General features: G+C 38.8%; 1 protein-coding gene across 3 annotated transcripts in view; it reads right to left on the bottom strand.

Annotated features, from left to right (window-relative positions):
• The window catches only part of kif26ab (kinesin family member 26Ab), a 71367-nt gene that overhangs the window by 35628 nt on the left and 22525 nt on the right, over window positions 1–13214 (bottom strand). For all 3 annotated transcript variants that reach the window (XM_060879698.1, XM_060879697.1, XM_060879699.1), the window contains exons 3-4: window positions 8498–8974; window positions 1961–2127 (exon numbers count right to left, since the gene is read on the bottom strand). In XM_060879698.1, coding sequence (XP_060735681.1) covers window positions 1961–2127; window positions 8498–8974 — 644 coding nt within the window. The remainder of the gene's footprint in view (window positions 1–1960; window positions 2128–8497; window positions 8975–13214) is intronic.

The raw sequence follows: 13214 nt of genomic DNA, 5'->3' as shown, positions 1-13214 counted from the left end.
CTGAACAGTGCATGAATCTAGCACATGTCTTACACATCTGTCTGTTTTCATTATGGCAGCTGTAGAGAATGTCAATACACTAATAATATGCTTTGTCAAACAGGAGCATTTTGTGATACTGAAAGCTTGAAAAGCCATCTATCACACTGCTCTGGCTTTCAATATCTCCTCATACCTCACAGAGCCTGTCTTATCTCATTTCTTAAACTATTCATATTAAATTAGTCAAAAGCATCTCCAAAATGTGCTTTATTAAGTAAAGATGAGCGCTACATTTTAGTTCAGCAGAACATTTGCTTTCAAGTACACTAAATCTGTTGAGGTTTTTGGATGATTTGGTAGGTTCTTACACAGTTCTTTATTACATTTCCTTCTTTATCTGTAGAAAAATTAACACTAATATTTCCTAATGTTTTTGTCTAACTACGAGCATTTAAAAGCAACAATTTAAGAACACTGAGAAGCCAATGATTATTACAACAGACAGGTTGAGACCACTGCAGCTATTTCTTATGAAAATCTGTTGAATACCTACTGCTACCACACAATACGAATTAAAGCTTAATCATGTGAAAGAAGCTAGATATAAGGAAAAAAGTAAACACAAGCAAAAAAGTACACTTCAATAAAGGAAATTGTCTGTATCTATAGGCTTTATATTAAATTCAACAAGCTGAGGTTAAAAGCAATCAAAATTAGATATGCATGCTGAGTCACTAATGAATGGCACACACATAGTTCCTGCTGAGAAAAACTGACAAGAGCAGAGTAACAAAAAAGATGATAAGAGTAAACATGCTGACTTCTTTCTCTCCTCCTCGTCTCTCTAATTGCACTCTAATTAACATTTCATTGACAAGAGAGCACCACTGATACAGCAAGCCCGCTGAATGTTTTACAAGAGTCCAAGAACCTGGCACACGCTAGGCGCATGAAAATGAGCTGGACGTTCTCACCCTTTATCACTAACATTCTGAGGGTTTTTTACTAGAAAAAATCCAATGATTATTTATATTTCTATTTACTGTATTTCACAAAATGGCTGGGGAAATCAGATTTATTTAGCACCTAATTTAAATTCCTGTGAGTACTCTAACAAAGCCTTAAAGATTCCTTCCATAAAGATTACCTGGACAGTTAATGGTTCTAGCTTTCTAAAGGTGTTCTTCATGAAAGTAAAACCAGAACATTAAACCCTTAGATGTATGAAGACAATCTAAAGAACCCCTAAGAGTGCAGAATTTTTAAGGTAATCATTAATATAGGACTGTATCCGTTCTTCATACTGTACAAAAAGGGCCATTACAGTTAATAGTAACATAGTCATTGTCTTTGAGCCTCTTTGTTTCCTTTCATTTGATGACTGCTTGGGGTTATTAAGGTAATAAGTAAGTGCACTGCCAAGAAAAACATCTGAAATTCTTGGCAAAAGCTAATATTTGTAATATAATGAAAGGTTGCAGACATCATCCTTTCCCATTCCTCCTCTCTTCACCCTTGAACATGTGAATAAAGGGGAAAAAACAAGTCTATTGTCCCTCCCAGGCTTCTCACTTAGTGACGAAGCAAGGCCTCCCTGCCTATCCGCTTGTTTGAGATTATGTCCAAAGAAAACATGGATGTGCTTGTAGACCAGCCTGCAAAAATTAACCCTGTACCATTTTGAGGACTTCTCTCTCTTTTTTCATTGTGACCTGGAAATACTTGGCAGGTGGCAGTACACATTGTTGCAGCTCTACCATCTCTCTTCACCCACAGAGATGCCAGATAACCACACTGCCCATGCTATGACAGATTGGCATGTTGGACATTACAAATCTATTCTTAATGCTTATGATATATTCTTTCATGTCCATACATACATAGGCAACATTTTAATGCTTAGTCAGACACAGACCTAATGCAACAGTATTAAAAAGATACTTTAAAGTTGAATATTAATACACTAATTTGCTCTTACCTGATGAAGAAGGAGGTGGTGGTTGAGGTAGGCTGGGTAGAGGACAATGTTACTGCTGGGCCAAACTGGACTGGACTCCTCTGTCTGGATGTGTTGATGGAAACAGAAGTGGCGGTCGTGTCTGAGAGTGGAGCAGGCTGATCAGCCTCGACAATAGGACCATGTGTCTGGGAGGATGAACATGACAGAGATTGAGTCAGGACTGTTCAAAATATCAGTAATCTACAGCAACACACTCATGTATAGACAATGTTTATGTTTATTATGTAATGTATTAAGGGGGGCACGGTGGCTTAGTGGTTAGCACGTTCGCCTCACTCCTCCAGGGTTGGGGGTTCGATTCCCGCCTCCACCTTGTGTGTGTGAAGTTTGCATGTTCTCCCCGTGCCTCGGGGGTTTCCTCCGGGTACTCCGGTTTCCTCCCCCGGTCCAAAGACATGCATGGTAGGTTGATTGGCATCTCTGGAAAATTGTCCGTAGTGTATGTGTGTGTGAGTGGATGAGAGTTGCGATGGGTTGGCACTCCGTCCAGGGTGTATCCTGCCTTGATGCCCGGTGACGCCTGAGATAGGCACAGGCTCCCCGTGACCCGAAATAGTTCGGATAAGCAGAAAATGAGTGAGTGAGTGAGTGAGTGAGTGAGTGAGTGAGTGTAATGTATTAGTCTAGTAATAATTATATGCAAATTAGATTGTGAACTGAAAACAATCTCCAGTGCCAATTGTCAGTGTCTCAATGTAGGAATAATGAGACACAGAAGGAGAATAAACATGTTTCAGGTGGAAAAGGGAATCGAGTGGCTCACAAAAGTAGCTGGAAAGAGAGAGACAGACATGATAAGAAAGAAGTGCACTTTCCCTGACCAGAGGCAATGAAGGCACCCTGATGTTGCTGTTCACCTCTGAAGAGGCTCTGAGTGCATGTGCTGAATGTCAGCAAGACAAGGTGGAAAGCACAAGCAGCCAAAGATCTTTCTGTGATACCAGTGGACGCTTATAAAGGAAACATGTGAGACAGACAACTTGTGTGATTTAAAAATACCAGAAGGGCCAGTAAAGCCTTCTCTGAATTCAGATTCTCCAGGATATCTAAGTGTGACTCTGAGCACTGCCTCTCAGGGAGTGAGCCTAAGTGCTGCTTCTCAGGATATTCAGAACTCTCAGTGAATACTTAAGTTGTTTAACTGAACATGAATATAATATTAAATAGTCATACAATCAAGTTCCAGAAGTTCAAGATGCAATTATCACTGCCAAAGGCTTTATGACTCAAACAGTCACACATTTTATTTAGTACATTCCTACATAGCAACACAGGTTTTCCTAGTTCTTAGCTGACTGTGTAATACTCTGGAATTAAACTGACTTAATCTGAGCTCACAAGAAGAATCCGACTAGTTGTATGATGTTTTTGGTCCCCCAGCTGCTCATTTTGAAATGTTTCTGAAAGTAGCATTGTATTCACAGTTTTTGTGGCATTGTTGAAATCATATTATAGCCTTGAAATGTAATATATTTATGATGTATATTAGATTATCGATACCGAATAATACAACCATAATAAACCATTTGCATATACAATTCCTTTTATTAACTACATAGAATATACTAAACTAAGTGATGTCTTAAGGGTAAAATCCAGCAAAAATCATGCTGGAAACTGACTCACCTAGTGCTGCAACCTAATCTCACTACAGTGTTTTGAAATGGCTTTATATAGCAAGGCTAAATCTTTTCTGCTAACTGAGTTAGTATCTAAGCAGAATAAGGTTGTGATCAATATCAACTGCCAAAAGCTTGTTTTGTATGTAAGCTGCTGGGCCATTTCCCAGTCTCTGCCAAGACTTAATCACTTTGAGCAGCTGACATCTTTTAACTTAAACAAGGCCTGCCATTTTAAGAAGATGTGTTTTATTTGTGCATTCCAGTCACTTTCTTCATGTTTACCATGGATTAACAGTCTGGCAACTAAAATTTATACAATGGCAACATAAATTAACATAATTTATGATCTTTTTGTAAAGCATATGGCCTCCAGTGCATGAAGAGTGACAACATATACTGACAAGGGTACTATTAATCTTGATAAAATGAAATATGAGCTCAAGAAAACTTGCTCAGTCCCAAGAAAGGGGGTTCAGCAATAAACTTCTACTCACTCGTAACAGTGGGATAACACTTGGAATGTGTATATTCATATGGCACAGAGGGCAGATTTAGACGGATTGATTCTCTTAGAGAAACAACTAGGTACTGGTGTGTGAAACTTAGGAACTATGAAAAACTCCTTCTGTTAAACATGTACAATAACTGTGTAACAAGTAAAGTCATGTCTCAGTCTTTAAGTCATGTCTCAGTCTTGCAAGAATAGTATTGAGTATATTTCTATGTCAAACGTCAATGGAAAACGAAAGCAACACCATGATACACCCACAACATGACAAACACGACGAGGAAGGAGATCATGGTATACAACATTCCAGTTTCACATGCACTGTGAAATAAAAACAGCTTCACACTTGTGCATGTGTGACTATTTGTGCAGTACATAAAGCTCCTAACACAGATAAGGCAAGAGCCATTCCAGGCCCCTATCAACAGGATGAATGTTTTATGGGGCCTCTCTAAGAATAAACATGCACACTTGCACATATGCACACACACTCACACACACACACACACACACACACACACACACACACACACACACACACACGCAGACACACACACTCAGACTGCTGTCAGGAAACCCCATGGTGAAAAGCATGGGGTTTAAGCCCTTATATCAACCTCATGAGTGACGGACAAAGAAAGACGGCTAAGCGTGATATAGCCTATGGTCAGATCATTATGTTATGCCTGCATATGGTGTTCATATCACCTCAGAGACCTAAAAGAGACAACGAATAATAATAGGCTCATCTGAGGAGTCAAATCAACCACGCATACATTCCCAGTCCAGGTTCCCCTTTCTTTCTCTCCCTATCAGCCTCGCTTTTTCTTCTTATGTCAGCTAGTTTGAGTATATCTCTGTGTGGATGCTCCCTAATGAATCCCGAGCCTGAGCTCCCAATCAGCAAGTTGGTTACTACAGCTCATATATAATCCTCATGGTAAATCCTAGGCAGCTATGCTCTAATAATTTAATTTTGCTGCTGAGCAAACAGCGAGGTCAAAAGATAAATGAGGTCATTGTTCGAGATGGGAATGGAAGACTAGAGCACTAACAGGTACATGGTCAAAATGTGAAATCATTTTCACAACATTTTCTCAGTTGCTCTATGAAAGACTCCAGAAGGGTCATTAGACTTCCAAAAGGAAACAGATGATAGGGAGTATTACATGTGAATGCCACCAGACAACAGAAGCATCCCTAGCCTAGCTGACCTTACAGAACTCAACATAGTCTAACCCTGACAGAGTTATTTGCAGTTTTTTCGGAAGCCGTGGAACTCCCGCTGCCATTGATTAGTGCACATGTGATTACAGATTGTGGGACTGAAGCTTAACAGCTTTAAGTCTTACCTTTGCCCTCATTTCTGACAACCATTCTGCTATTTTAGTGGCAATAATTGTTACTACTATTTATAATAATCACAACCATTTATATACAACATTTAACAATCTTCATAAATTCCACATTCACAGGTCCATAAATTTTAAATTATGTTGAAATATAATCTTTTAAGAAACCAATTTTAAAAATATGGGGCAATGTGCTCCTTAACCTTTTAGCGTTCAGATTTATTATTGGACCTAGTGGTCAAATGGAAGAACCGCAACAAACGCATTTAGAAGTCCATTGGGACAAGATTTGAGGTGCCCCACGTTTGGGAGAGGAGCAGAAAACAGACTGTAAATGACAGCTTTGGCAGATTGAGCTACAGTAGTTTATATTTCACCATAGCCATATAACAAATAATCAGAATGTCATGCTTGTTTTCTTGTACAAGTCCTAAGAAATTCTGCTGAAATTTGACAACCCTAATTAATGATATCACCTTGAACATAACTGAACAAAATACTTCTAAAACTTCTCTAAAATAGAGTTACTCAAATAGACAGAAGCCCATATTACAAGTGGCCACTAAACTTAATTTTTTTGAGGTTATGTCACTATTAATGTCAACCTGCCTCAGCAAAATCTATAATCATGAACCTCTGCTGATAATTACTACAGAAATATTACTGGTATTTTTGTCATTCACTCAGCAATGTGATACAACAATGCAAACTGGTTCCTCCAGAAGCCACTTAAAATGCATGCTGCCTTTTACATACATCTCAGTTCAGGGATGTCTTAGCTTTGTTCTTTTGTGCTTCGAGATTTAGTTCTACCTCTCCATCTCTTCTTCTCTCTTCCATGAAGACGCTCCTTTGCAGGTGGCCCATTACCAGGGTGATCAGGCCAAAGCCCCGAGGCAATGCAGTGCCAGTAGCATATCTAAAGGCCTGCTGTCAGACCTGGTCCATCTCCAAGCCTTTGTATGTCAGTCCTTCCCTACAGAACTCACACCACCTTTCTTACAAATTAACGCACCTACGTCTACACAGTCTATACCGACCCCCAATCTCTCATACCCAACCTACACACACACACCATGGTTTTTGTCATTCTGAGGAGATGTCGATGTAATGAAAGAAAGGAAGGCTTTCCAAATCACAGCAGGCACATTTCAGCATGGTGGAGAGAGACATGCGTTCACAGCCCTGAGGGGACTCCATTCTCCATGGCTGGTGTGTGTGTGTGTGTGTGCATGTGTGTGTCTAGGAATACATATGTCTGGCTGTGTGTTTTGCTACTGAACACCACCAGGCATTCAGATTCACACTTCCGGCAGCATCGCTAGCTTTTCCACTCATGCTGTGACAGGATTCCATCACCACAGCTTTTTCGACTTAAAGCTTTTTATGCCTTTTGAATGTGAAGCACACATGCTGGCTGCTAAAAGCTTTGACGGTTGTGGGCATACAGAAAAACAAAAGCACTTGTTGACATTAGAGCGATGAGGGAAATGAGGCCACAGTCATACTTTTAACCTCTGTATTCATCAACAGATGTAACTCCATCCAGGAGCAAAGGGGAACGGTTTGGAGACCCTGGCTTTAAAAAAAGCAATATATATATACCAATATATACAACACATAAGCAAAAAAGCTAATTGAATTCAGATCAATTAATAACACTCATAATACAGGCTAGAATCAGGTGAGGCTGTAGCTCTGTGTGCAGTTGTTGTTTTAAGTTATTGTCTATATTTATATTTTGATTTGATTTGATTTATCTGTACCAACGCTCGATGAGTATTCCAGACTTGTTTTCTCATAAGTGAACAAGGGTAAAATATCACACTTGTGTAATCGATTTCTATGTATGCACAACAAGAAACTTTTTTGCTTAGAGGCTACACAATTTTCCAAACATCTACAGAGCATTGCTCTTTTGCTCTGTCTGTAACTCAAAATCAAGAACTTGACAAAAATCCATAAAACCATTTTAACAACTCTGTATAAAAATATATTTTAACAGGCTAGAAAGGATTCATTCGCACACATATAACAAAGAGGTGATTAAAATTTGGCATTGCTCATTCAAGTTGACAGGTGCGTAATTGCTCTATTTCCACAACAGAAAAATCAATGACATGTAAAGCTCAAGCATTCCATCTCACTTTCTGTCATAAGAGCATTTCAAGTCTGTAGAGATGTTTATAAATTAGAGCTGTTCAATGTCGCACAAACTGAAAATGTAATTGCTTAAGATTGCCACAATTTTAAACCGATGGCTACATTCCAGTTATAACAACAGTAAAATTAAAAGAGAGGCTCTTCACCACCACCAAACTCTCATTTCATTCAAATAACAATGTGTCGAGCCCAAACCCAGAAAGACGCACAAACAATAAATTAATCAACCTTGGTTGTACAAGTACAACTGACTAAACTATGTACATTATAAAGCATCAAGAACTGGTCAATATGAAAGAAAATAAATAAATGTCAGAAAATAACCATTCTAGCTAAATTAAAAATGCCTCACCTTGAGTATAAATACAATTATTACAAATAATTTGTCTACAAACCTGCTTTATAATCCCAGATGGGTTTCACATACACAAAAACTATCAATCCGTCCTGTTAAATCAAACCTATGAAATAAAACCTATATTTGAAGTCAGATTAAAATAGCAGCAGGTGGTTCAAATGAAGTAAATCAAACTAGTATCTCTTCATTTCTAAACACAGAGTTAGACAAGATTTACTGTATGTATTTAATTGACATTGACGTAGTGTGGGAGGTTCTGACTCTTCTCTATTTTTATTGGTAGTTGGTGTGCTAAACCATTCACTTTCATTTCCATCCTCAGGTATACTCAGGCTAAAAACTATTTAACACTATATACAGTATATTCACTGCTAAATATTAGTAATACAGCTAAAATAAAATGATTAGCATAAGTATTGTACATATTTCACAATTTTCATATTCAAATGCAAAATAATAATAAATAAATAAATAAATGGGAGTGTCTCCTACCGGGCTTGGCTGAGGCAGGAAGTTGTTGACACGTGAGATGCTCCACATGCCCTCCAGGTACTGCTGAGCCTGGATGGTGACAGAGCTGAGAGTTCCACTCAGAGCGTTTCCTCCCACAGTGACCTGGACGCTTGGCTTGGTGCTGGATGCCCAGCCCAGACCCCTCCGCTGATCTGCCACAGGCAGCATGCTGTGGGATGGGTGAGGGATTTTAGATGCAGGGGGCCTGGAAGAGAGCGTGAGCATACCATGGGTGGTCACTCTGGTAGGCTGCCCAGGTAAAGTTTTAGAGGGAAGAGCTGGCACGGTTGACAATTCTGTGCCAGGGCACAGGTCCTGGAGAGCCTGTAATGCCTGTTGTCTTAACTGTTGCATTGATGTTGCACAGACTGGGCACCTTGACCCCTCATGCCCACCTTGCACAGGCCAGTCTGGCACCTGTAGCTGGTCAAAGAGGAAAGTGGCAAATCCAGGGTCCTATAGAAACAGAGAAGAACAAGCAAGAAATTGAGAGATTTTTTTTTTTTTTTTTATAAGAACAAAAAACTTTTTTGCATATTTGCATTTCTTAGCTGATGTACAAGAAGGGATGGAAAGTGTAAATACATTGCATGAAGAAGCAAAGAGTTTTTCATTATAAAAAGAGATATCAGATATGATGACAGTTTATTATTATTAGAGAATTATCTTGTCAACACTAAAAGATGTGAAGTTTAGAAGAAAGGACACACACCACATAAAACACACCACGTTTCTCCTGGATAATACTGCTTCAAGAAATGTAAAGACACATCTTTTGCAATACAGCAACATTTACTTAAAAATTGTGCCTCGAAAGTCTCTCACACAGAGATGCATACAAAGAAACAAACACAAACATCAGGCCTCTTGAGAGACATAAAGGAAGCGAAGCCCTGGTGTTGTGGTGAGACAGAGGCTGAGGAATTGTTTATAGGACCTCTGAGATTCACACATGGATGGTGGTAATCATGATGAGAGAGAGAGAGAGAGAGAGAGAGAGAGAGAGAGAGCACTGACACATTCACAGAGTTGACCAGATAATCATCTGACTTCAGTTATTTAATGACTGTAATGTATGTAGCCAGAGAATGAGAACTATACAAAATAAAAAATAGCATGCTAACTGTCATCCATAACATCTCCTCAACTCTGGGTTTCAACATAGTGCTGACTGTAGCAGCTCATAAATACACATAACACACATAATATTCAGTAATGCCACATATCAGATTACATTCATCTTACTATCAGCGCACTACAGCCTACCAACTTATGTTAATCAATCATATAATAAACACTTTGCTCTGGGATTTAGGAACAAAGGATTTTTTATTTTTTTTTAAATGACTTAGTATTTGTCGTAGATCATCCAGTAGTCCTACTGGGAGCAATATCTAAAGGCTTTGGCAGCTAATGGTGGGATTTGTTAAACAGTCTCCTTATGGAATAAACCACTCAAAATAATGCATAAATTTTTAAAGAGGATCTAAAAGATAAACAACCAGCTACAGTAGCCTGAGAGTAGAAGAAGACCCAGGCATATAACTTGAAGTAGCCAGAGGCCACCGCACAAGTTTAATGTTCTCAGTGTCACACACACCCACACACACATACATGCATGATGTCCTGTCTCATTTTTTTCTTCACCTTTCTCCATAACCTCAGTCCGCCTTTCTCATGTCACAAATAAGCACTCCTTTGTATTCGGTGCTCTAACCCCTGTGTGCATTGTTAGGCCTTGATTTAAGAAGCATAATAACATTTCATGTAACAACCCCTTTCTGCTCCTGGTGCATTGTGGGGACTGTAGGCTAGGCCATGGCAATGAGGATGGCAGGAAGGTTAAATGGAACTACGCTGAACTAGAATTTTTCCCGGATGCAGGGTTGGAAAAGTGATTCAAATTATAAATGCAGCGAGTGAATCAGAAATGGGAGGAGAATGAGAGCATAAAATAAGAGAAAAAGAGAGATGATTAGAGTTAGACTCCTGGCCTGCGGGTTTGTAGGCCATTGTATTACTTCATTGCCAGTCGCTTTATGAAGCTCTGGGGATGAATGAAAGCCCACACTATCTGCTGATTAGGAGCCACTAAAGAACAGCAGAGAGAGCTGTAGGATAAATGACTGCATGCATGCCCTCGGTCTGTCTGCCTGCTGAACTAATGATGATGAGATATAGGCAGAGAGGGGGCAGGGAGACAAGGGCTACAATGAAAGAAAACAGAGGACTCAGAAGGCAGTGGCTATGGAAATATGTGTGATTTATGAGAAAGAGAAGAGAAATCAGGGAAAAGAAAGACAAATGAAGTGGAGAAACAGAGAGAGGAGAGTGTAAGGAGACGAGAGAGTAACATCAGGCCACCTCCAAAACCTTGACCTCTGTGCATCTGGAAAATATGTTCTCAGCTGTAAGCACTCAGCAGTGGAAATTAAGAAAAATACAGACACTCATTCATTTACTTTTTTTCTATGCCAAGTAATAATTTTACCATACACATTTCAGAGACAAGAGCTATCTATAACACAAATTTCATACCCCTATATTTCAACCCTATATATCAAAGCTTGCTTTTCAATCCAAGTCTGAAGCTATAATTGCAATAGCAGTTGTTTATTTAAAAAAAAAACAACAGATATGACTTTCTTCATTTTTGACAGATTTTGTCTATTTTAGAATAATAATGCATGTCTTAACCCTAGGTTAAGATATGGTTAAGATGTTGTACTACTTATTACAGACTACAGAAGGTTGTTAGTTTGATGTTGCTGCTGCTAGCCCTTTAGGTTCTTAAGCCTCGACTGCTCACTTGGATGAGTGAGATCAACGTAAGTCACTCTGAATAAGGGTGTTTGTCAAATGCTACTAATCTAATCAAATATGTAATAGCACGGTGACCAAGAAAGGTGTTCAATGGAAGAAATGTTATATATTTAATTATTAACAGAATTGCTAATGAAGATTTTAACACTCTGCATCTTCCTCATCAATGTTATAAAGTCTTTTGGAGAGTAAACTATATTGTATTAACTATATTCATTCTTGTGTGACAAGCTGCCCTGTTAGTCCATCACTGGTCAAAAAAGTCTTTACAAATTATTGTTGATGCCTCATATAACAACAACAACTATGCTCAGATAGAGCGTGATATACGTCTAAAACTGTAAGAGGCAGATATCTAATATCCGACATATAGATGTTAAATTGTGGTTTTAACAGTTTTTAATATAAAAAAAATCCATTCATGCAAATGGGATGTGGCAAACATTACACACCTCATTTACAACTTGTTACTTACTGTACTATAGTGATGCTATATGATATAGTATATTATAAGCTGTGCATGTTAGCCTCATTATGTCTTATGTTTCATGGAAAGGTTTAGTCTTTTAGGCTAATTAGCAAAATATGTGAAATACTTTCATAAAATTGATCAGTTTAACTGATTTTATTTTGGTTTCAGTTAATGATGAAACATTGTCTACTGGGTTTGTACAGCTGTTCAGATTTTATGTGGATTAATTCCGCCAATATAAAATAAACGTAGATATGATGAGGTTTGTGTTAAATCACTGCAGAGCGGATAATATCACAATTACACAACATTCAAATAGCCATTACTTTTGTTTATCAAAAAGTAGTTGACATGTTCTAGAATTAGAAAAACATTTTTATTGCAACCCTAGTAGCAACTGATGGATGAAGCCAGATATTATCCGGCTGTATATTTGAACGCATATTGTATTTAGATCAGCTGTAAAGGGTTCTTCAATACAGAACAACACTCAGTTTATGCCACCTTTTCATGTCTCTGCAATTTAATTCTCTGTGTGAAGAAGCAGAAGAAGTTTAATTAATGCTACGTCTCCTTCGCATAATCCTTCCATAAACATCATCTACAAATGGAAATTTAAATTGTACAAATATGTGATTTGCATGGAGAATACACTGCACATGCTGTTGCTTTGTTAGACTCGGGTAAATAAATCAAGCAGGTGAAAAAACATTCAGTAAATTCTCCAAAGGAAACAGTGATGCCCATAAATATTGTTGATATTCATATAATAGACTCTTAGGACTTTCCCATTTACTTGCATATGTCTATATATGTGTGTTGGCTACTAAACCCAGACATAAAAGTAATGTGTTTTGTGTCTGGCTATGCTCTATCTGACATCAGAGCTTGGACAGATGCATAACAAACTAACCACTAATGGAAGAGGCACACACTGTGCCCAGTGAGGATTCAGAATCTCTATAGTAAGGCTTAAAAGCAACTTAATACACTGTAAATACAAATTGACACATTGTTTTTCAGCTTTCTAGTGAACAGCTGGGGCCAGCAGGATGCCAGGCCACTTTTTACACAGGTAGGTGAAATAAGGAGTTTCCCCATGAGCAGGGGTGCAGGGATGACAAGAGCAGCTGCTGCTACAATGCCCACAGTGACACAGGAGGAGAGCAGGGCTTTCTCACGGCAAGCCATTAACAGTGATTACACTGACTAGGCTCTAAAGACCACATCCAGACCTAATCTCCACTGACCTTCTCACACACATGCCCGAGTCAATCCTCAGGATAGGAGATTTCTCTCGCACTGAACGCTGAGCAGGACCCCTGTGGGCTTAATCACTCTCAGCAGCAAACTCTCAAGGAGAACATGCATGTGTGGTTTGGTGATTAGTCTTTCCTTGCG

This window comes from Tachysurus vachellii, chromosome 10 (assembly GCF_030014155.1).
Source record: "Tachysurus vachellii isolate PV-2020 chromosome 10, HZAU_Pvac_v1, whole genome shotgun sequence".
NCBI classification, from domain to species: domain Eukaryota; kingdom Metazoa; phylum Chordata; class Actinopteri; order Siluriformes; family Bagridae; genus Tachysurus; species Tachysurus vachellii.
This window is presented reverse-complemented; position numbering and strand designations above follow the sequence as displayed.